The sequence below is a fragment of the Prionailurus viverrinus genome, chromosome D2 (genome assembly GCF_022837055.1).
Source record: "Prionailurus viverrinus isolate Anna chromosome D2, UM_Priviv_1.0, whole genome shotgun sequence".
In the NCBI taxonomy this organism is placed as follows: Eukaryota; Metazoa; Chordata; class Mammalia; order Carnivora; family Felidae; genus Prionailurus; species Prionailurus viverrinus.
Window position 1 is genome coordinate 45,682,656 of NC_062571.1, and position 20,350 is coordinate 45,703,005.

At 54.6% G+C, this 20,350-nt stretch overlaps 1 protein-coding gene across 3 annotated transcripts; it reads right to left on the reverse strand.

Moving 5' to 3' along the window:
• Positions 1-2,655: 2,655 nt before the first annotated feature.
• On the reverse strand, positions 2,656-20,236 carry MMRN2 (multimerin 2). 3 transcript variants are annotated; one of them, XM_047824400.1, is made up of 9 exons: positions 19,429-19,567; positions 16,936-17,230; positions 15,077-15,188; positions 10,234-10,362; positions 10,035-10,141; positions 9,855-9,935; positions 8,948-9,100; positions 7,046-8,782; positions 2,656-3,881 (listed from the first exon to the last, which is right to left on the reverse strand). In XM_047824400.1, coding segments are annotated over exons 4-9 (2,466 nt in total). In that variant the 5' UTR covers positions 10,236-10,362; positions 15,077-15,188; positions 16,936-17,230; positions 19,429-19,567; the 3' UTR covers positions 2,656-3,495. The 3 variants fall into 3 exon arrangements, with proteins under 3 accessions (XP_047680356.1, XP_047680354.1, XP_047680355.1); XM_047824398.1 differs by lacking the exons at positions 15,077-15,188; positions 16,936-17,230 and adding an exon at positions 19,776-20,236 and having other exon boundaries at positions 19,429-19,671; XM_047824399.1 differs by lacking the exon at positions 15,077-15,188.
• Between the last annotated feature and the right edge of the window lie 114 nt (positions 20,237-20,350).

The window sequence follows — 20,350 nt, forward strand, 5'->3', positions numbered from 1 at the left end:
TGATCTCACAGTTGGTGGCTTTGAGCCCCATGTCAGGCTCTGTGCTGACAGCTTGGAGCCTGGAGCCTGCTTCAGATTCTGTCTCCCTGTCTCTCTGCCCCTCCCCCACTCTCTCCCTCTCTCTCTCTCTCAAAAATAAACATTAAAAAATTTTTTTAAAGGAACATCTTTTACAGACCATATATCCTCTCCACAGTGTTTCTAAAATAAAAAAGTTTCTGAAATAAAAGTAAAGGTCAGGCGTTACTTTGACAGTATGTTGTGGTCTGGGAACATGCGTCTGGACTGCTGCGGGTAAGGTTATCCATGTCTTGGGGCGCCTGGGTGGCTCAGTCGGTTAAGCGTCCAACTTCAGCTCAGGTCACGATCTCGCGGTCCGCGAGTTCCAGCCCCACGTCGGGCTCTGGGCTGATGGCTCAGAGCCTGGAGCCTGCTTCCGATTCTGTGTCTCCCTCTCTCTCTGCCCCTCCCCCGTTCATGCTCTGTCTCTCTCTGTCTCAAAAATAAATAAACGTTAAAAAAAATTAAAAAAAAAAAAAGGTTATCCATGTCTTCTGGGAGCTTCCTGCCTCCACGGGCAGTAGCCAGCCTGCAGTTGGAGGCCCAGGATCACCCCGCACTGCCTAGGTCGGGGCAGAGGCCACTGCTGCCAGCCGCTTCGCACAGGCAGGGGACGGCTGGGACCCCGGGCCTGCTGCCCCTCAGCTGTATCGCTTCTGCTCATCCCCTCAACTGTCTTAGGGGCTGAGTTTCAGTTTGGGGTTCCCTCGAAATCACTCCCATCTCCAGGAGTCTCAAAGGTTTTGGGTTATGATTTCCTACTCCTATTTCATTTTATACTTGATCCCTTCTACTTCCCATTTTTCAGGAACTAGGAAAATTTTCTGATCTGCTTATGGTACCCTTTCTTGTTTTTCAATACTGTTTTTGAATATATTTATGGTTTTTTTCTCCCCATCAAATTTGGGGAGGTAGGATACCACCATTGCCTCGTTCTGGATGCCACAGTGAAGTATGTTTTAACCCCTGGGGAACACTACGGCTGGTGGGCAATGGAAAAAGAGTCTGTACCCAGAGATATTAGATGCCATAGTGGAGATCAGAAATCTGTCAAATGAACTCTAGAATTCTTGCTAATCTGGTGTCTTCATTATAGAAGTAAACATAATAAGGTTTTGTGAAATTGGTTTTGTTGATTGGAAAGCATCCTATTTAAAAGAACCACTGTTGGGGTGCCTGGGTGGCTCAGTTGGTTGAGCGTTGGGCTCTGCACTGAGCGTGGAGCCTGCTTAAGATTCTCTCCCTCTTCCCTTCCCCCACTTTCTCCTCTCTCTCAAAATCAAAATAAAATTTAAAAATAAATAAATAAAAGAACCATTGTTTTCTCCAGTTCACATCCCAGAAACTTCTGGAGCGATTCATCCATGCCATGTGAGGGTTAGAGGACGTATGTCCGTTATGGATGAGTTCACTCTGTTTAGCTGTAATACATTCCAAATGAACATCTTAAATGGTAAGACCACGCTACCCTAACATTTCCACTTAGTACGGCTTGACCAATAGTAGCCAGATTGAGCAGAAAGAAGACACAGTGAGGTCTTTCTAGCGGCAAGGGGGGCCTGGTACTGGCTTCCCAATCTTTGGTCGGGAATGGCCCAAATGCATCATGCCTTGGGTTGGGATTAGTCTTGGCAACTGAGAGCCACATTAGGCAAGAGGCCCTGGCCAGAGCGAAGGGCAGGAAGGCCAGAGTCAGCCCTGTGGTCGAGATAATAAAACACCAAGATACTTAATGAAAGCTATTAGCCTAGCCACCTCATACTACCAATGGGAAAAGTTCAAGAGAGGTGGTGGTTTACTCCAGGGTCAAGCTGTCAGTGGCAGAACGGCCTGGCACACTTCTTTGAACGTTAATGTTTGAGCACACTGAGCACACAGAGCTTAGTGGTAAATAAATTCTGAGGGACAACTGTTTGAATTAATGACCCTTAGGAAACAAGGAGAAGGGCTGAGAACCCCGTTAACCCTGACAACCAACTCCCGTCCTTGTTCACTACCCAGTCCAATCCAATTTGCTTATGGGGAAGAGTGTGTTCAACAAGTTTTGAGGGGCTCCTGGGTGGCTCAGTCGGTTAAGTGTCTGACTCCTGATTTTGGCTCAGGTCGTGATCCCAGGGTTGTGGCATCAAACCCTGGCGTCAGGCTGTGTGCTAAGCACGGAGCCTGCTTAGGATTCTCTTTCTCTCTCTCCCCCCTCCCTCTGGCCCTCTCCCCTGCTTGCGTGCACTCTCTCTCTAAAATTAAAAAAAAAATTTTTTTTAATTAAAAAACCCCAAATATTGAACACCTACAAACATTTCCTGACAGTTCAATGACAGCTTTCTCAAGCCAGTTTGCTCCAGGCTCTGTAATGTTTTTAAAACCATATATCGATATTGCGGGAATAGGGGCAACTCTGGGCTGTGCTGTCTCCTCCCAAGATTCACATCACTGCCTACCGTGGAGGACTCTTGCGTGTTTTATGTGGAACTTAACTGAAGTCAAGTCAAACACGGCCTGGAATGATGAGAGTCACGTTTATCCCAAAGAGTTTCATTTCCTCCATTTCTACTTTACCAAATCTTTCTGCTCTCCACAAGTAAACCAGGCAGAGACTTGAAAGGCATTGCTTTATTCCAGAGCTGATCATTATTGAGGAAGATTTTGACCATCTTCCTTCACTTCCTCCCTCAGCCTCCTTCCCGGTGAGAGATGCTAATAAGAATGAGGGCGCTCATTAGCTAGTGGAGGAAGTGGGGGAAAAAAAAAAAAGGTAAAGGCTGTACACATTTTAGTTCATGTTTGGCATGCTTGGCCTTTATCTTCTGGCGGCAAGGAGAAAAAGAAGTGAAATTAAGGCTACAGATAAGTTCAAAGAAGGACTAAAACCAAAGAGAAGATAATAATTTTGTTCCTTTGGTCACTCAATGAGGCCTCTGTCCCTGTTGCTAGTAAAGGCCAAACAGGTTGGTTTTCTCCTACTGCCCTGTAGTGGGTAGAGACCGGTTTCCAACATTGTCCAAAATGTCACCTCTGTGTGGAACGTTCCTTCCGGGAAAGAACGCTTTTCTGGCATAAGGTCAGGGAGAAGAAGTGGGAGAAAGGTTTCAAGTTTCCAACCCCAGGAGGAGCAGCACACCAAAGATGCCGTAAAACACAGGGTGTGGCAGAGAGCCGGAGTCCAAGCCATGCCGCCTCAGAAGGCGCGCCAAGCTAACGTTCACCCGTCCCAGGCCGGGTTCTGCCCAGAGAGGAGTATTCCGGTGCTTCTCGTCAGTAAGAAATAGCGAAACCCAGCGCATCTAGAGGGAGGCCACACACACCACATTGTCTTTGCAGAAGTTTTCCAGGAAGAACTGGACCGGCTGGATGGTCTCCAGACCACCCCTGGCCAGGGCTCCAGGCCAAGGAGAGCTGGGCGAGTCCGCAACGTCTGGTCGGGGCCGTGTCCAGTGTTCAGGTCTTGAACATAAGGAATCCCCCGAATGTCGTGCCTGGCGGGTGTCTCTTTACTACGGATCCCTGGGTTAACTCAAACCACACTCTCTCGCCTTTTTGCAGCTCGGCCATGGCAAAGGTTGTTGCCGTGCTTCCGCCCTTCCGCTCCTCAGTGGAACCGACAGGGGTCTGATGGTGACCTCCAAACACCAGCTGCCCTGTACCTGGCCCGGGGCCAAATTCAATGCTCACTGCAAACAGGTAGACCCCGCGCTCGGGGGCTCGGAAGTAGCCGTGTTCGGGGAAGTAGCTGCTGCCAATGTTGACATAGGTAGTGTTGAACTTCACTGTCTGCAGGGCAGTCGTCCCTTCTGAAAAGCTGGCATAGAAGGCCACAGGGGAGCCTGGAATGCAGGACGAAAGCGCTCAGTGACTCAATCCCTCACTCCCTTAGACGGCAAATTAAACCCTGAGACCTGCCTTTCTCACCTTGTTAACAGTAGGAATAAGCCACTATTTCTAGATACCCTACGGGTTCCCAATAGCAACCTCAGAGAGTGGGAGCCAATGGGCCAGCACTCACCATGTCACTGAGAGAAAGGAAAATACAAGTCTGCTGTCTCTCCTGGTGTACGTTTTTAAAAAGCACTTCCTGGGGCGCCTGGGTGGCGCAGTCGGTTAAGCGTTCGACTTCAGCCAGGTCACGATCTCGCGGTCCGTGAGTTCGAGCCCCGCGTCAGGCTCTGGGCTGATGGCTCAGAGCCTGGAGCCTGTTTCCGATTCTGTGTCTCCCTCTCTCTCTGCCCCTCCCCTGTTCATGCTCTGTCTCTCTCTGTCCCAAAAATAAATAAACGTTGAAAAAAAAAAAAACATTAAAAAAAATAAATAAAAAGCACTTCCTCCTTTGCTCCCTTTTCCTTCTAGCATCCTGAGAGGTAAGTACCCTTCTTTGAGGAAACTTTGAGTCTTGAGTGCTTACCCGGTTGTCCAAAGCTACGTGGCTTGCCAATGGCAAGCTGGGACAGGACCCGGGTCTCCGACTCCCAGACTACTGCCACCTACTGGGGATCTTGAGATCTCTCCAAAAGAAAATAACCCCTATCCTCAAGGTAATCATGCTAACGCTGGTGAGAGGATGAAAGAACCCTGAAGGGTCCTTCCTCCTGGATGTTTGGCACAAGACCTTAGAGACAGGACAGCAGGTAGGGCTGGGCAAGAAAACTCTTCGAGCTGGTCATCTTAACGTTTTCCAACCGTTGCACAGAGCTCCGGGATTACAGATGGGGACACGGGCCCAGAGAGGGAGCACTTGCTCCAGGTGACACAGATCATAAATTACCACACTGGCAGCTGTCTTTGGATCTCCTGATCTCTGGTGCTCTTCCCATTGCAAGAAGCATTTTGAGGGCGCCTGGGTGGCTCAGTCGGTTGAGTGTCCGACTTCGGCTCAGGTCATGATCTCGTGGTTTGTGAGTGCGAGCCCGCGTCGGGCTCTGTGCTGACAGCGCACAGCCTGGAGCCTGCTTCGGATGCTGTGTCTCCTTCTCTCTCTGTCCCTCCCCCACCTGTGCTCTGTCTCTCTCTATCGAAAATAAATAAGTGTAAAAAAATTTTTTTAAGAAAAAAAAAAAGAAAGAAGCATTTTAGCCAGCCATAGGAGGACAAGAGAGACGAAGAGAACATAGGCGTGAGGCCTGCCAGGGCCACATGCAGGCTTGGAGCCAGAAGGAGCCACTCTGCGTAGGGGGGTGAGCGTACAGTGAGGAAGGAGCCAACCTGGCTGCCTGGCCAAGACTCTCAGGCAGGGGAGGACAGGGCCAGGAGACGGGAAGGGTGAGTCCCACTGGGGTTCTGGCCATGACACTGGCCTTGGCATCAATGAGGTGATGTTCCTCACGTGCTCCCTCAACTCTCTATCTCTCTGTATCTCTCTCTCTCTGTCTCTCAGAGGAGACCAAACCTCCCCATTTCTTAGGGGATAAAACCAAAGCCTAAAGGAGGGGCAAGCGGCATAGTGGTTAGTAACTTGATCCCACCTACAGCCCCAGCTCTTTGGCTCCCGGTCCAGCAATAGTTTTGTGAATGTCAAATTTCTGCTCTTCTTTAGTTCTGGAAGATTTTCTGAGAATTAGGAAGTTTGGAATAGCTTTCCCATTTGTGGAAGATCACAGGCCTGCTGCTGGCTCTGCAGTTCACCCAGCGTCCAGGAGGTGGGGCGCTCGGCCAGCCGAAGGAATGCCCGCCCGGCGCGCCCTCTGCCGGTACTCGGCACTCTCTCCACATGTTGCAGCCGGCCTGCCGCCCAGAGTTCAGCCTTACCGCAGAGTTCTGCCCCGCAGGAGGCTGAAGGGCTGTGCTTCACTGATTTGCTAGCTGGAAAACTGACAGTGGGCTTCCCTGCAGGGCACAAAGTGATTCTCCCATTTTACAGAGGGAGGAACTGAGACAAGGAAGTGGTGCTAGAGGCGGTCCACTGCCCCCAGGCACACGAAGGCCTCCAGGGCCGTGATGGAGAATGACAGGAGCAGGAAGAGCTTGGGATGGGATCCTCAGACCTCCCACATGCCAGGCTACACCAGCATACAGACAGCCCAGATGGCAGCCCTGTACTCAGTCCTGTGTCTGGATGAGGATGTGGCCATAGCCCCAGGGCCAGCCTCTCTGGCAGGGGGGAGTCACTTGAGGCACGGAGTCTAGTGGTCTCCCTCCCCAGGCCACATTCAGGGAGGGGCCAGTATGGCTGGCTGCACATCACATCAGCCTCAGAGCCAGCTTCCCAGGCCCAGGGTCCCAGGGCCCTGCAGGGACCCGTCGTCAAGGGCCTTTCACAGGAGAAGAACCAGCATCCTAGAGACAGCTGGACAGGGTTCAGGACTCCCTGTGCCACTTACTAGCTGTACGAACTAGCAGGACACTTGCCCTGACTGAGCCTCAGTTTCAGGTAAGATGGCAGTGATGACGGACTGTTGAGCTGTTATGATGACTCCGCGTGCCAAAGCCCACGGAAGGCCTGGCGCAGAGCAGCAACATGGGTCTACTATGTTAGCAGGACAAGCTCCTTTCAGGGCCCAAGGCCTTCCCCTGTATTCTCCTCTTGCCGAGTGCTGCCCATGGCCGGTGACACCAGTCCCTAGTCACATATTTGTATACAGGGGAGCTGATTAAAGACACAGGGGGTGAAGCAGGGTGGAGGGGAAGAGCTGGGACGGAGAGATTTGAGGCTGTGGCCTGCAGGGAAGGGAGGCATCCCCCTCCTCGCTCTAGTGGCTGAGCGGCAGACAGCTCCGTGGTGTATATACGGGCCCCAAACGTTTACATGGAGGGCCTCTGCCTGCTCATTGATGGTTGGTTCTGGTGACTTCTACCTGCTTACACTTCCGGTAGCTTAAGAGGCCCCTGGCCGTCAATGAAAGGGGGATCTGGGCAAAGCGGGCCCTGAGTACCCCTGAAGGATGCTCACCTTGTTCTCTTTCATCTGGTCTTTCTCCGAGGCAAAAGAGCTGCCAGCAGCCAGCCCTGTCCTCCCCAATTTACCCAGCCGCACGCCCCCCTTCCCTCAGGAACTCACCTGCTTCCCAAAGCACAGGCCCTTTGATATGTGCATCCGCCCTGGGCTCTGCTTCCTTCCTGTCTCTCCTCCGGGAAGCTTCCAGACCTTTCTGCCGCTTCTTCCCTTTCTTGCTCAGCATGGCCTGCAGCTTCCCCAGGTCCAGGCTGACGTTGACTGCCAAAAGCCCTTGGAAGTTTCCGAAGAGGCTGTGGAAGAGGCGCTGGTGCTGCTCCAAGTCGCGCTGGGTGGCGGACAGCGCCTCCTGCAGGCCCTCCAGGGAGCTGTTGAGGGAGGAGACCCCGGAGGCCTCGCAGCAACGGCCCACCCTCTGGAGGTCGGCGTCCAGGCGCTCCAGCTCCTGCGCCAGCCCGGCGGGGACCCGCCCGCCGGCCTCCCCCGGCGACGCATCGCGGCCTCCCGCCGCCTCTGCCGCCGCCTCCAGGGCCGCCACGCGGGCGGCCAGCGCGTCCCAGGCGAGCGCCTGCTCCTGCAGCCCGCTGGCGGCGTCCTGCAGGCCGACGCGGATCTGCTCGTAGCGCAGCGGCAGCGGGCCGGGCGCCTGCTCGGACATCTCCTCCATCACCTCCTCTCCGAAAAGGGCGGCCAGCACGGCCTCGTGCCGCAGCGCGTCGTCCAGCAGGGCCTTGAAGTAGCCGTGCAGCTGGCCGAGTTCGCGCCGCATCTCCCCGTGCGCCTCCCGCAGCGCGCTCGCCTCGCCGTCCAGCGCCCGCAGCTGGCTCCGCAGCCGCGCCCCGTCGACCCGCGCCCGCTCGCCCTCCGCCCGCCGCTCGTCCACCGCCCGCGACAGGGCGGCCACGGCGTCGCTCAGGGCCTGCAGGGACGAGCCCTCGAGCCGGCGCCGCTCGTCCGGGCCCACCTGCGCCTCCTCCAGGGCCCGTGTGGCGTTCAGGTCCAAGTAGAGCTTCTGGCAGTCGCAGTCCTTGACGTACTTGATGAGGTCGGCGTTGGTGCCGTGCAGGTGCTGGATGGTGAGGTTGAGCTCCAGGAGCTGCCGCTCCATCTCCTCCTTGTTCTCCTCCATGATCAGCGACTTCTCCATCAGGATCACCCGCAGCTCACGCAGCGCCGTGTGGTTCACCTGCAGCTCCAACAGCTTGTGCTCCACCTGGCTGATCTGATCGAAGGTCTCATCGGATTCCGAGTACAGCTCCTTGATCTCCTCCACGTGCTGCGCCAGGGTGGCCTGCATGTCCGCCAGGATGCCCCGCAACTCCTCTTCCCTGCGGCCGGCGGCCGCGTGCAGCGCTGAGAGGTTCCTCTGCAGCTGGCCCAGCCTGGCCTGCAGGCTCTCGGGCTCCGGCCTTGCCGCTGCCCCCGCCGCCGCGGGGACCAGGCTGCCGTTGGCCCCCACGGGCCCCTGGGCCTTAAGGAACCTCTTCAACTTGGCGTCCACATCTGCGTGTACCTCGGAGACGGACTGCTGCAGGGAGAGGTGCTGGGCGTGCATGCGCTCCTCCACGTCCTGCCGCAGCTGTCCCACTCTCTGGGCGTTGTCCTGCACCTTGGTCTCAAATTTGGCACCAAGCTCCTGGAAGTCAGCTCTGGCCACGGTGCTCTCCTGGACCCCCCGGATGGCCTGCTGGTTGGCCTCCACGTCAAGAGAGAGGTTTCTTACGGCCTGGGAGAGGCTGTGCAGGCTTTGGTTGAAGCTGCTCCAAATGGGGCTGAAATGCACTCGCAGGAAGGCGTCCATGTGGGGCAGTAGCACCTGCTCCAGGGATCTGCCAGGAAACACTGCAACAGAGACACGTTTGTACACAAGCCCTGCAAGGAACAGACAGGGACCCCAGGCAGGGACCAGAGGGGGCTCCTCTGAGATCTGGGCCTTCCTGCCCCGCCTTCCTCTCTCCCCTCAGATGTGAACAGGCTGTTCCTCCACCCCTGGAGCCTGCCACTCACCAGGCTCTGTCTGATTTGCCTCCATGGTCGCAGCTGTGACGTTGCTTTCCAGCGCCTTCCACAGGCCTGGGAGGCTGTCTGCCACCTGGTGAATATCGTTCTGGAGATCCTCCTGTGGTACCATGGTGTCGCTGATCTCTGCAGCCAGGTGGCCTGAAGACACACAAGGGATAAGTGTCAAGGTCTCACTCCCCAGATCTGGGCAGATCGTGAGGTACGGAGAAAGAAATTTCCAGGTTCAGATAGAAATATCAGGGAGCTGTGTGCTGACGTCCTGTGAGCGGGAGCTCAGAAGCCTTTAGCTCCAGAGGGGGAAATGCTTGGCGCTTGAGCCCTCACCCTCACTGGGCACCCACAGCAGACACGCCTAATCAATCATGGCACACTTTTGTCCTCAGCTGTGTGGACATGGCCTCTCAACAATCATCCTAGGCAGCCCTTGTCTAAAGGTAGGAGTTCACCGCACGATGAAATTTATTTGCCACGTCGGCCGTGGTCCAGCCTTGAAAGGCCTCACAACTGGTGCCTCTTGGTGGTTCTGTGCTGACTATACACCAAGGCTAGCACGACTTTCTGGCCCTGGTTAGGAGACATGGGGGAAAGTTTCTTCCAGGCCATGGGATCTTGTCCCATTCAAGGGGCAAGGTAGGTGCCGGATGAAGCTATCCTTCCCAGAAAATGCAGTCAAGGGAAAGGGTGTGTGTGCTTAGCCAACAGGCAGTGACCGAGGGCCCTGTGGCTCTGCCCTCCTTGGTGTGGGGGGGTAGGGTGATACAGGGCCACAGAGGGACCCCTGCTGATTCTGGGCACAGAGTTTTCCTGAAATGGCCTGGGCATGTGGGTTCTTTCTTTCTGCCTGCCTGCCTGCCTGCCTGCCCCTCCTGTACCTTCTAGGAAAGCAGCATACCTGGTTCAAAGCCGACTGGCCCATCCCAAGACTCCTGGAGGCCATCCCCTGGATCTTCGGGCTCAAGGATTGCCGTGGGATCTGCCGAGAGGAGGCAACAGATGTTGACACCACAGGTCAGAGGAGCTGCCTGACCTCTGGGTCAGAGGTTGAAGGGGAGGGAGCCACAGCGAGCCCTACCGTAGTGTCGGCAGTCAGGGCCTGAAAAGCCTGGGCAGCACTTCCAGGCCACGGAAGCCAGAACCTTCTGCTTGACCTTGTACACCGGCTTGTGTATCATGCGGTACCTGGGGAAAGATGGTCAGCTCGGTGACTCCAGAGTGAGCCAGTGTAGGACTTGGGTGGGTGGCCCCCCTTGCCCCATCCTGCCCCCACTCACATGACTTTGACTTTCTGGCAGTCCGGAGTCTCCTGTGGACATGGCTGCTGCGAGTGGACAAGGAATTTCTCTGTTTTGCAAGCAGCTACAAAGGTGACCAGCCTAGACTTCTGGTAAGGGCACCAGTTACTGGAAAAACAAGCCAGAGGAGAGGGCTGCTGAGCCACACCCGGGTCCCACATGACCCTTCCTAGATGCCAACAGCGGTGCCAGTGCCCCACTCCTGCCTCCCTGCCCCACCCAATGCCTGGGATTCTAGAATCCATTATCCTGAGAAGGGAGCACTCTGCATTATTTATCCCTCGGCCCCTGGACAAAGGCTCCACAAACCCTGCCTGCAAGGGCACCTGCTCCACTGGCTTCCAGGGGCCAGCACAGAGAGGCTGACAAGCACCCCCAAAATCACACAGAGCCAGGAAGGCCTCTCGCTGTCTCTGTTGGTGCCAGGGAAGCAGCATCATGCCGCTGGGGCTGGAGAGTCCTGGGTTCAAGTCCTTCGCACTCTGACTTTGAGTGAGGCACTTAGGGAGTTTCCACTCTCCCATTTATCAGATAGAGATCATAAGACCCTCCTTCAAGTGGGCGGATGGGAACCAAGTGCCGGGATCCTGACAAGTGCTCGGCGATCACTGCCGCCCTGCCCTGTTACACTCACATCTGTCTTCACCACAGACCAGGCTTCAGGGAGGACACCTGCTCCCTGTCCATTCCCCATTATGGCCATTATGGAAATGGACTTTCAAACAACTGTGGGAGAAGGCAGCTGAGTGGAGCAGCCCCTTCTCTGGGAAAGAGCCTACAGGGTAGTTTGGGGGTCACATTCAGCACCCTGAATGCCTGAGAGGTAGCCTCTCCATCTACATTCTTTACGAGTGCGTGTTGTTGCAAGTCCCAGGAGCAGGGGGTGCTCATGGCTGACACAGCCCCAGTTCACTGACCCGGTGGCAGGCTTGATGGGGTCAGTAGAATAGATCAGAGGGTCCTTCCCCCAGCAATCAGCTCCCAGAACGGAGCTTTCCAGTGCTGCAAGCGGCAATGACCTCCAGGGCTCAGTTCAGCTCAGCACCCCTTGGGTATTGGGTGCCGGGCTCAAGCTGAACAGGATTCAGTGCCAATATGGAGTAACAGACCTTCCTTCCGGGGTCCCCAGGGAGAGCAGGCCATCTCAGATGGTGTGGAAGGTGCCAGGACCCGGGGAGACTTTCAGAAGGAGGTGATTAACTTGGCACCAGGAACTGTGCCAGAGATGTGTGGCCCACTGAGATGCAGAGGGTTGGGGCAGGGAAGGGGCTGCTGAGGTAAGGAGAAGCCAGAACGTGGAGGCCTTGAGCTCCTACGGAGGAGCTGGACTGTGTCCTGAAGGGGCAGAAAGTTGTGGAGGGGTTTGAGCAGAGACGTCACACATGAAAGGGCCACCTTGGTTCCTGGGTACAGAAAGGCCAGGGAGAGGCGAGGTATAGGTGGCTGTGTCAGGGATCTAGGTGGGAGATTCTGGCAGGTTCCATGGGTGATGGTGGTGGATGTGGAGAGAAATGGCCACACTCGTCAGATATTAGGAGGCAGTGTTTGAGGGCCTTGGAGATGGAGTGGCCATCAGGTTAGGATTTTATTCTCTGGACCTGGTCTCTGTCCTGGGACCACCAGGCACCACCATACCGGGATTCTGCTGAGGAGGGCAGGCGGTAGGATTGAGGGGAATTGAGTGACCATATCTGTCTTGAGGGCTGAGACCCCCAGCCTGACTTCCTGCTTGGCTCCCAAAAGCCTGGCAGCCAGCCTTTACCCTCTTGGTAGCAAACTGAAAAAGCCCATCGGGAAAATGACCCCACTCAAGAGGAACGACCTAAAAACAATGGCATCAGGGGCTCCCCCAGTGAAATAGCCCAGCAGAGCACATTATGACAAAAGAGGTTAGAAAGACCCATCCACACATCCAGCTTCCAGTGGGCTTCTTAGTCTGTCTGCTCTCAAGTGGGCAGATGTCCAAGATGACTCCTGAGAAAAACCTCTAGTACAAAAGAGGGAGATCAAAAACAAACAATTGGAAAAAAAAATCAACTTGGAGAAAACCAACACTGTGCAGAGAAGTCCCCCAAATTTGTATTACAGCTCCAGATCTATAAGAGAAGTTACTGCATCCAAGAAACAAGAACAGGAAGCTATTAAAAAATAGGATGAACATATAGGGGTGCTATACAGGGTGGCTCAGTTGGCTCAGTGTCTGACTTCAGCTCAGGTCGTGACTTCAGCTTGTGGTTCGTGGGTTTTTTTTTTTTTTTTTCAACGTTTATTTATTTTTGGGACAGAGAGAGACAGAGCATGAACGGGGGAGGGGCAGAGAGAGAGGGAGACACAGAATCGGAAACAGGCTCCAGGCTCCGAGCCATCAGCCCAGAGCCTGATGCGGGGCTCGAACTCACGGACCACGAGATCGTGACCTGGCTGAAGTTGGACGCTTAACCGACTGTGCCACCCAGGCGCCCCTGGTTCGTGGGTTTAAGCCCCACATCAGGCTCTGTGCTGACAGCTCGGAGCCTAGAGCCTGCTTCAGCTTCTGTGGCTCCCTCTCTCTCTGCCCCTCCCCCACTTACACTCTGTCTCTCTCAAAAACAAACATTAAAAATGTTTAATGGAAGCACATACAGAGAATGAAAAATACAACAGTGGAAATTTTAAAATATAACAGTAGAAATGCAAAAGAAAATTAATAAAAATGTTAGAGGGTAAAGTTCAAAAAATTTCCCCAAAAGAAGAGCAAAGGGCAAAAGAAAACAGGAGAGGAAAGCTCAGGAAAACTGAAGACCAGTGTTGGAAATCTGTGGGGAATAAGATTAGGAATTCCCAGAGCTTGCACCAACGGGTTAACAAGGCATAAAGAAATAGAAAGCCACAGGATGAAAGCATCCAAGGTGAGGTAAACAAGATTAGGTAAACATGGCAAAGCGCCCCCAGTATAGAACAAAGGTATAGAAATAGGAAACCTCAGGATGAAAGCATCCAAGAATAGTAAACAAGATTAGGTATTCAGGGAGGAAACGCTCCCCAACTTAGTACAATAGCAGAAAGCTGCTTTCACAGGAAGGAAGGACCAAAATAGGTAAACAGTAAACAGGACTATAGACTGCAGCAGGCGGGGCAGCAGGGCAAATTTGCCCAGAGTGGAGCTAATTAGCAAAAGAAAGGTGCTTTGTTGACCCTGAGGTAGCAAGCTCTGTCTGTCTTGTCCCCTAAGCTAGCTAAGATAAACAGACATGGTGCATCATGCCTGCTGTAAACAACCATCTGCCTGGCACCAGGACTTTGTTTTGTATTGACCCAAACCCCTGACAACACATATCTTCAAAACCCCCTTTCCCTCATGCCTGTGAATTAATGTTCACGGTTTCATTGTCTCTTTGTGCACATCCATCACGCTTGTAAGCCTTCTGATCCTAATAAAAACAGAGCAAGGACCCTTACTCGGGGCTTTTGTCTCCTCCCAGACATTAGCCTCTCTTGCATTTTAAACCTGTGTCCGCTCTCTTGCTGGACAAGAGAGAACTCCAGACCCAGGGTCTACACCAGAAATCCAATATCTGAATAACAGGAGTTCCAGAAAGAGAACAGAAGGAGGAAATCGTTTATTAAAAAAATCAAATATTACAGAAGTGAAGGACTTGAATTTTCAGATGCAAAGGGCCCACTAATTACCCACAATGTGATGAAAATAAACTCACATCATCATGAAATTTTAGAACTCTGGGAATGAAGGTAATTTTATACTTTCTAGCGAGAGAAATCAACACACACACACACACACACACACACACACCAGCAATTAGAATGGCCTTGAGCCTCTCAACAGCAATACTGGAAACTAGAACACAGTGGAGAACTGCCTTCAAAATACGGAAGGAAAAATATTTCCAATTTAGAATCCTATACCCAACCTAACTATCAGTCAAAGCAAAGAGAGCAAGAATAAAAACATTTTCAACACACCAGTTTTCAAAACATTGCCTACCCCAGGACCCCACATCAGGGAGCTACCAGAACAGTGGTTTGCAATCTTGCCATCAAATCTTCACATCAAAACCGTTGTGTGGCACTTTCAAAAGAAGAGCCTCTGGGCTCCACTCCAAGTCAATGAAGCAAGATTCTCTGGGATTGTGGCCTGGGCATCAACATTTTAAAGCTCTCTGTGGCATTCTAAGTCACAGCCCAGGACAGGGTACCACTGTGCCAGAAGTGCCCCACCGACACAAGCCAGGGTACCAAGAAAGAGGAAAGCAGGGCATCGGGAGACAGGAATTCCATCAGAGAATTGAGGGGAAGGGAGTCCCCAGGAAGATGGTGCAGGCGAGCCCAGGTCAACGATGGGCAGTGGGTGCAGGGCCAGCGTCCAGAGCTAGAGCTCTGAGACCAGCAATCACCAAGAACACACAGGTAGTCAAACACCTGACACGGATGAAAGGGGAGAGCAGGTGTGGACAAACTGGCCAAGAGTTTGGGATCGAGCAGTGACAGAGACGCAGGAAACTAAGCAAAAGAAGCAAAAAAAATGGAAACCATTGTTTGCTCCAGGGAAGACCAAAAGTATGAAGTGTCTCCACTCTGAATAGCATACATAGTCACATGAATGTAATCACTCAAAATGACAATGTGGGAGGATGATGGATAGGGTGTGTGTGTGTGTGTGTGTGTGTGTGTGCACGCACGTGCATATGCACATGGGTGTGCTCTTGCATGCTTGCTATGCATGCATGTTGGGGTTAGGGTATGGAGTGGGAATGAGAGCTTCCCAAAGAAGCAGCAATATAAACATGTTAGTTAGAGACACAGAGACGGATGCCAAAGGAATCACCTAAATAGTTGAAAATTATTGCCTGTGGGGACCAGTGAGGGCAGGGGCTTCTGGTCATGTCAACAAACTTCGTAGAAGGTTTGACTCTAACCCAGAGGGTCATGCAGTTTTTCTGCAAAGGAACAGATAGTAGATATTTCACACAAAGCTAACTGCAAAATCTGTAGCATCCAGTGCAAAATAAAAATACGGGACAACAATAAAGATTAAACCAAGAGTGAGGCCCTTCTGTGGGTGCACCCTATGTGACTGCTCAAGTCACATGCCTGTGGACCTGGCCCTGATTTTAAGCAAAGAATGTTCACTGAACACGGAGAGAGAGAGAGAGAGACCGCGAAGTTGCTGGGTCCAGAGTTCAGGGACCACGGGTGAGATGGCCACCTTCACGGACTGTTCCAGGACCAGAAACTCCAGTCCCCACCCCACCCCCACCCTGGGCTCCCTGGAAATTCTGCAACTTGGGCTCAGGCCTGGGGAAAATTGTTTCTCTAAACCAGTGGTTCTCAGCAGGGGGTGAAGTGACTTTTGCCGCTAGGTGTATTTGTCAACCTCTGGAGACCTTTACAGTCGTCACCACCGGGAGGGGGGAGGAGTGCCTGGCATCCAGTGTGTGGAGACCAAGGATGCCGCTAAACACCCCGCAATGTGGGCAGCACAGCCCGGCACCCCCACAACCAAGAATTAGCCAGTCCCAAATGCCAGGCGTGCCAAGGTTGAGAAACACCCACTCAAAACACAGTTCCATTCGTTGCTCCAAACTGCTGCTGAGGGTCCAGAAGGCCTGTGCCCAGGCGCACTGGGTTTGGTCCAGCCTGCCAGGGAGTGACTGGGACTTTCCATCTGGAGCTCCTGGAACCGGAAGCGGTGCCGCCCACCCTTCCTGCCCAGGAACTTTCTCTCCTGACCTGCCCAAACCTCAGGCTCCAGCTATTCTCCCTGCCCACACTCCCCCTCCCTTGGCAGCCCAACCCCCTTGGCACAGTGCAGGCCCTGGCCCAGAAGCCCTGGGAACATTCCTGACCTTTGCTTTGGTTTCCTCCAGCTCCTGGCAGCTTCACGCTGGCCCTCTGCGCCTGAGCCCCCAGCCCGACTCGCTGAGGCACCCATTGTTCTCGCTGCCTCCTGGTCTCAGGCCTGGGCGCTCTTTGCACCCTCGTCTCCTGGGGCCAGCTGGGTTTGGGCTACCCTGGGCCTCTGACACGGCCCCCACCTGACCCCTTGCCCCAGTCAGGAGGGCGTCTGCTGACCCCTTTGGAGCTTTTAATGGGAGATGAGAAGCCTGGGCCCTCCTCCCCTCCCCCTTCCCGGACTCAGGTTGACTTTGAGCAAGGCCCTTCCCCCAGTCCTGGAAATGTGGAGATTCCCACTTCCGGCCCCTCCCTGGGGGCAAAGGGAGGGGCTTCGTGGGAGGCTGAGGAGCCTCTAGCTGGGAAAGGGCTGTTAGCTGGGGCCTTCTGAATTATGGATGTGCTGCTGCTATTGTCCACTGGGACACTTAAATGCCAGTAAACCTCACCTCTGACTGCCCCTTAAGTCCTTAAGGCTTTCTGGGGAAGGAGGGTGTGTTCTCGGTATCCTTGCTTTCTGAGACCCTGAAGGCAGCCGTGAATATGACCACTCCAGCGGAGAATTTTGCAGGGCTTTGTCTCTGAAAGGGGCTTTGGCAGAGGAGCCTGAAGCCCACTCAATGTCCAGAGTGGGAGTTCCCTGAGTGTGCCCAGAGCCTTGTGCTTCTGACAATAGGAACAGGTGCAGGAGATACAGCCATGGCAGTGGCTGGTGGCCTGACCTCCAGCCGTATGCTTGACTCCTCTGGGCTACAAGCTCTCAGTTGCAAAAAAATCACAAATGCTACCTACTTGTACATGGGTCAAGAGGAGCTGATGCTGGTGGCCAGGGCGAGCTGGGCTGCTGGGAGCAGCCTCCCTACATTACCACCATCCCGGGGGAGACAGGACAGAAGACACCTGGAGTTTGCAGCCTGGTGGTTGCAGGCCCCTGCTCTGATCGGTCACTTAGCTGTGTGGTCCAGGGTGGCATCCCCATCCCTCTGAGCCTCACAGCACGGAAAGTGGAGACAGCAGAGCTCTCATGACATGTAGAGACGGGGCACCTTGCCCAGGGCTCAGCCTGGTCCTCAACGCAGGCTCAGTCCTGCAGGGGGAGCAAGTGCAGGCTCTGAGAAGCCTACCTCCTAACTGCCGCTCCGTCCCACTCCCACCAAAGCCAGGGGGCATCCAAAGAGCCTTCTCCCCACGGAGTCCAAATACACGGGTGACTGGGGCACCCAGGGACAGGGGGAACATTCAACCACGTCCTGCCTCCACCCTGGGACCAGGCATCCGGCACCCAACTGTTCTGTTCAAACTTCTCTTTGCAAAGGGTCTAATCTGGGTCCATATCCAAGGCCTGCCATAGCCCTGGAGCTCCAGAAAGAGGTGGGGGGGGGGGGGGGGGGCAAGGCCCAGCAGTCTTGTCGATGATGGTGCAGGGGCCCCGCCTCCCCTTCCCCTGCTGCAGGAGGGAGACTGGAGCAGCATTTCCGCCTGTCCCTTTACAGAGCACGGGAAGCAATCAGCCCGAGGAAGCTGAGCAGGATTTCCTTCCTTTCACACCAGCCCCTCTGGAGACCTTGACAACCTGGGCTGGGCCTGTGGGGACCGCCGCTTCTGGGTTGTGGGAAGGAGACCTAGCAGGCCTGCTGGGACCCCCGGGTTCCCCTGGGACCCGGGTGTTCCTGGGCTGGGGATCCCTTCTACGTACATCTGCACATGCTGTGCACACACGGGGACCACCCAGGGAGTGGATGAGCGCAGCCCACAAGCCTCTCCCCACAGCCAACGGGGTAGGGAGAAAGAGGGGTGTCTCCTACTTCTTTTTGATCCACCTGGGACCTTGAGCCTCCCTTTTATCAAAAGGAAGCAGGTCACCGAAGAAAGGAGCTTTGGGGTAGGGAGGCTTGGTTCTTACACCTGAAATCAGAGTTCGGTGGCTGGAGCCCCCCACCAAGAATCACCTGCTCCACCCAGCCCTGAGCCGACCTGGTGGTGGGGCAGAGATGGGCCCCCTCCTCCCCACTTGGCCAGCCCCTCCCTCCCTGAGAGTCGGTGTGCACTTGCTTATTACTCTTTCCTTTCCATGGCCAAATCCATTTTCAGGAAAGTGTCCAACAAACACATTCACCTTGAAGTGTCAGAGCTTATAGGACAACTGTCCCAGGCAGATTCATTCCATAAGCTAATGTGATAGTGAATCTCAGGGAGCCAGGTGGAAGGCTCTGGGTGGGTGTAAACTGACCCCTTTCACCTTCCAAACCCATATAAACACCCTCACCAAGTCTGGTGTGTGTGTGTCTGTGGTCGGGGGTGTGGTAGGCATATAAAGTGCGTCTAGGGGGTGGGGCTGCCTCTGAGTGCTCGGGAACCAGATCATGAGCTCTGAAGTCAGGCCTAGATCCTGGTTCTAGATCCCCTTAGCTGTATGATCGTGGGTCAGGTGTTTAGTCTCTCTGAGCCATGGGTTCCTCCCCTGTAACCCCGGCTGTTGGCAGGATTAACCAAGCTAACACCCGGCAAAGTGCCTAGCCCCAAGGGGGACCCCATGAGGGCACCTGCTGTTCTGACTGTGGAACACCCCGAGGAGGAACCCACAGGTCCAGCACCTTATCAGCAGGGGCACCTGAGTCTGGACAAATAAAAGACTGGGAAATGGTGTCCTGGTTCAGTCACAAGACCATTCCACTCATTTCCAGAGGGGCACTGAAGCAGAACTCACTGGATGCCGTGGCTTCCTCTTTGTCTGGAAATAGGGCAGAGTACCCTGTCTGCTCACTGCTTGTCTCTCAGGGGTAGGCTGAAGACCCACACCAGTTCCCCTGGGCACTCAGATAAAAATCCAGTCCCCAGGAGTGTCTCTCTTCCATGACTTATGCCAGGCCAGCCTCACGGAGGCTCAAATGTCAGTTGACTTACTTCAAAGAAGGGGAGACACTGCCAGGCCAGCTGGAAACTTCTGGAACTACTGCCCCTCATCACCCCTTGCTAAGTGGTTGATGGCAAGAAATGCTCTTGCCCGACCTCCAGGTTGCTCCCTGTCATGGGCCAGGTGAGGAACTTCCTGTGGTCCTTAGGCTGGGCCCTGGGGTGCCCAGTCTGGGCTTGGAGGGGTGGTGGCCTCCTGAAGGGAGTCTGACACCAGGCATCTCATTCAGCCTCACAGCCGGCCCCAGCAGGTACATAATATTAGGTCATTTCACAGATGGGTAACTGAGGTTCCAAGAGACTCTGTTCTGGCTGAGCTGGGACTCAGATCCTGTACCATGACCTCCCCCCCAAGGTCGAGGTCCTCCTTACCGTCTGATGGGGTCCCCGCCGATATCCTCAGCCTCTGCCCTCCAGACCGCAGGCGGCCTTGGGCTATGTGGATCAGAGAGCCTGCTACCTGAAGCCTTGGCGCAGGCCCCCAGCAGCCCCCAGCCTAGGGGCCCCCCGAGACCGAGCAGCAGCGTCAGGATCATCTTGGCCGTGGGACAGGCTCAGCCGCAGCAAGTGACTCCACACACTGCTGGTGATGTTGACGTCGTCTTCAAGTTAAGCCTCAGAAGGAAAAGAAAGCACAGGGACAACAAAGAGAGGAAGTGGCCTGGGCCGGCCCACCCAGTGAGCCTCGTCCGGCACCCCCCTCACCCCCCCCCAGCTACCTCCACCATCCCCTGCAGAGGCAGCCAACAACTCAGACCGGTTCCTGTGCCTCTCTAAGAGGACTCAGGTCAGGGACACTGGAGGTGTGGAACACACAGGGGGGTGGCCCCACCAACACGTCCCCATGGGAGTCAGGAGAAGAACACAAGCCTCGAGGTGGGTCTGCAGGAAGCGGTCGGCTCAGTCTCAGGGAACCTGCTGCCCATCCATGCTGGTGTCCAGGAAGCGAGGGGCACTTCGTGCCTACTCAGCGCCTTTCACCACTGGGCTGTGGGTGGGAGCCAGCAGGTGGGCGGAGATTCAGAGAGAGAAAGCTGTCCTAGGGTCACACAATGTTAGCCAGAGGCCAGGACACTGGGAGGCCCTTTGTGTGCTCCTCTGCCCCATCTCCCCCACTGCCCTTGATGCCCTTGATGGAGCCCTGGGACGTGGGGGCATCCACGGTGCTAGTGAGTAGCCAGGCAGGCCGGGCCGGTCTGGGAAGTTGGCCACTGTTGTTTAACCCCTGGCCTACATGGCCCTGCCCCCCTGCCCTACCTGAGAAGCTGGTAGCAAAGGTGCCTCCCCTGCCTGA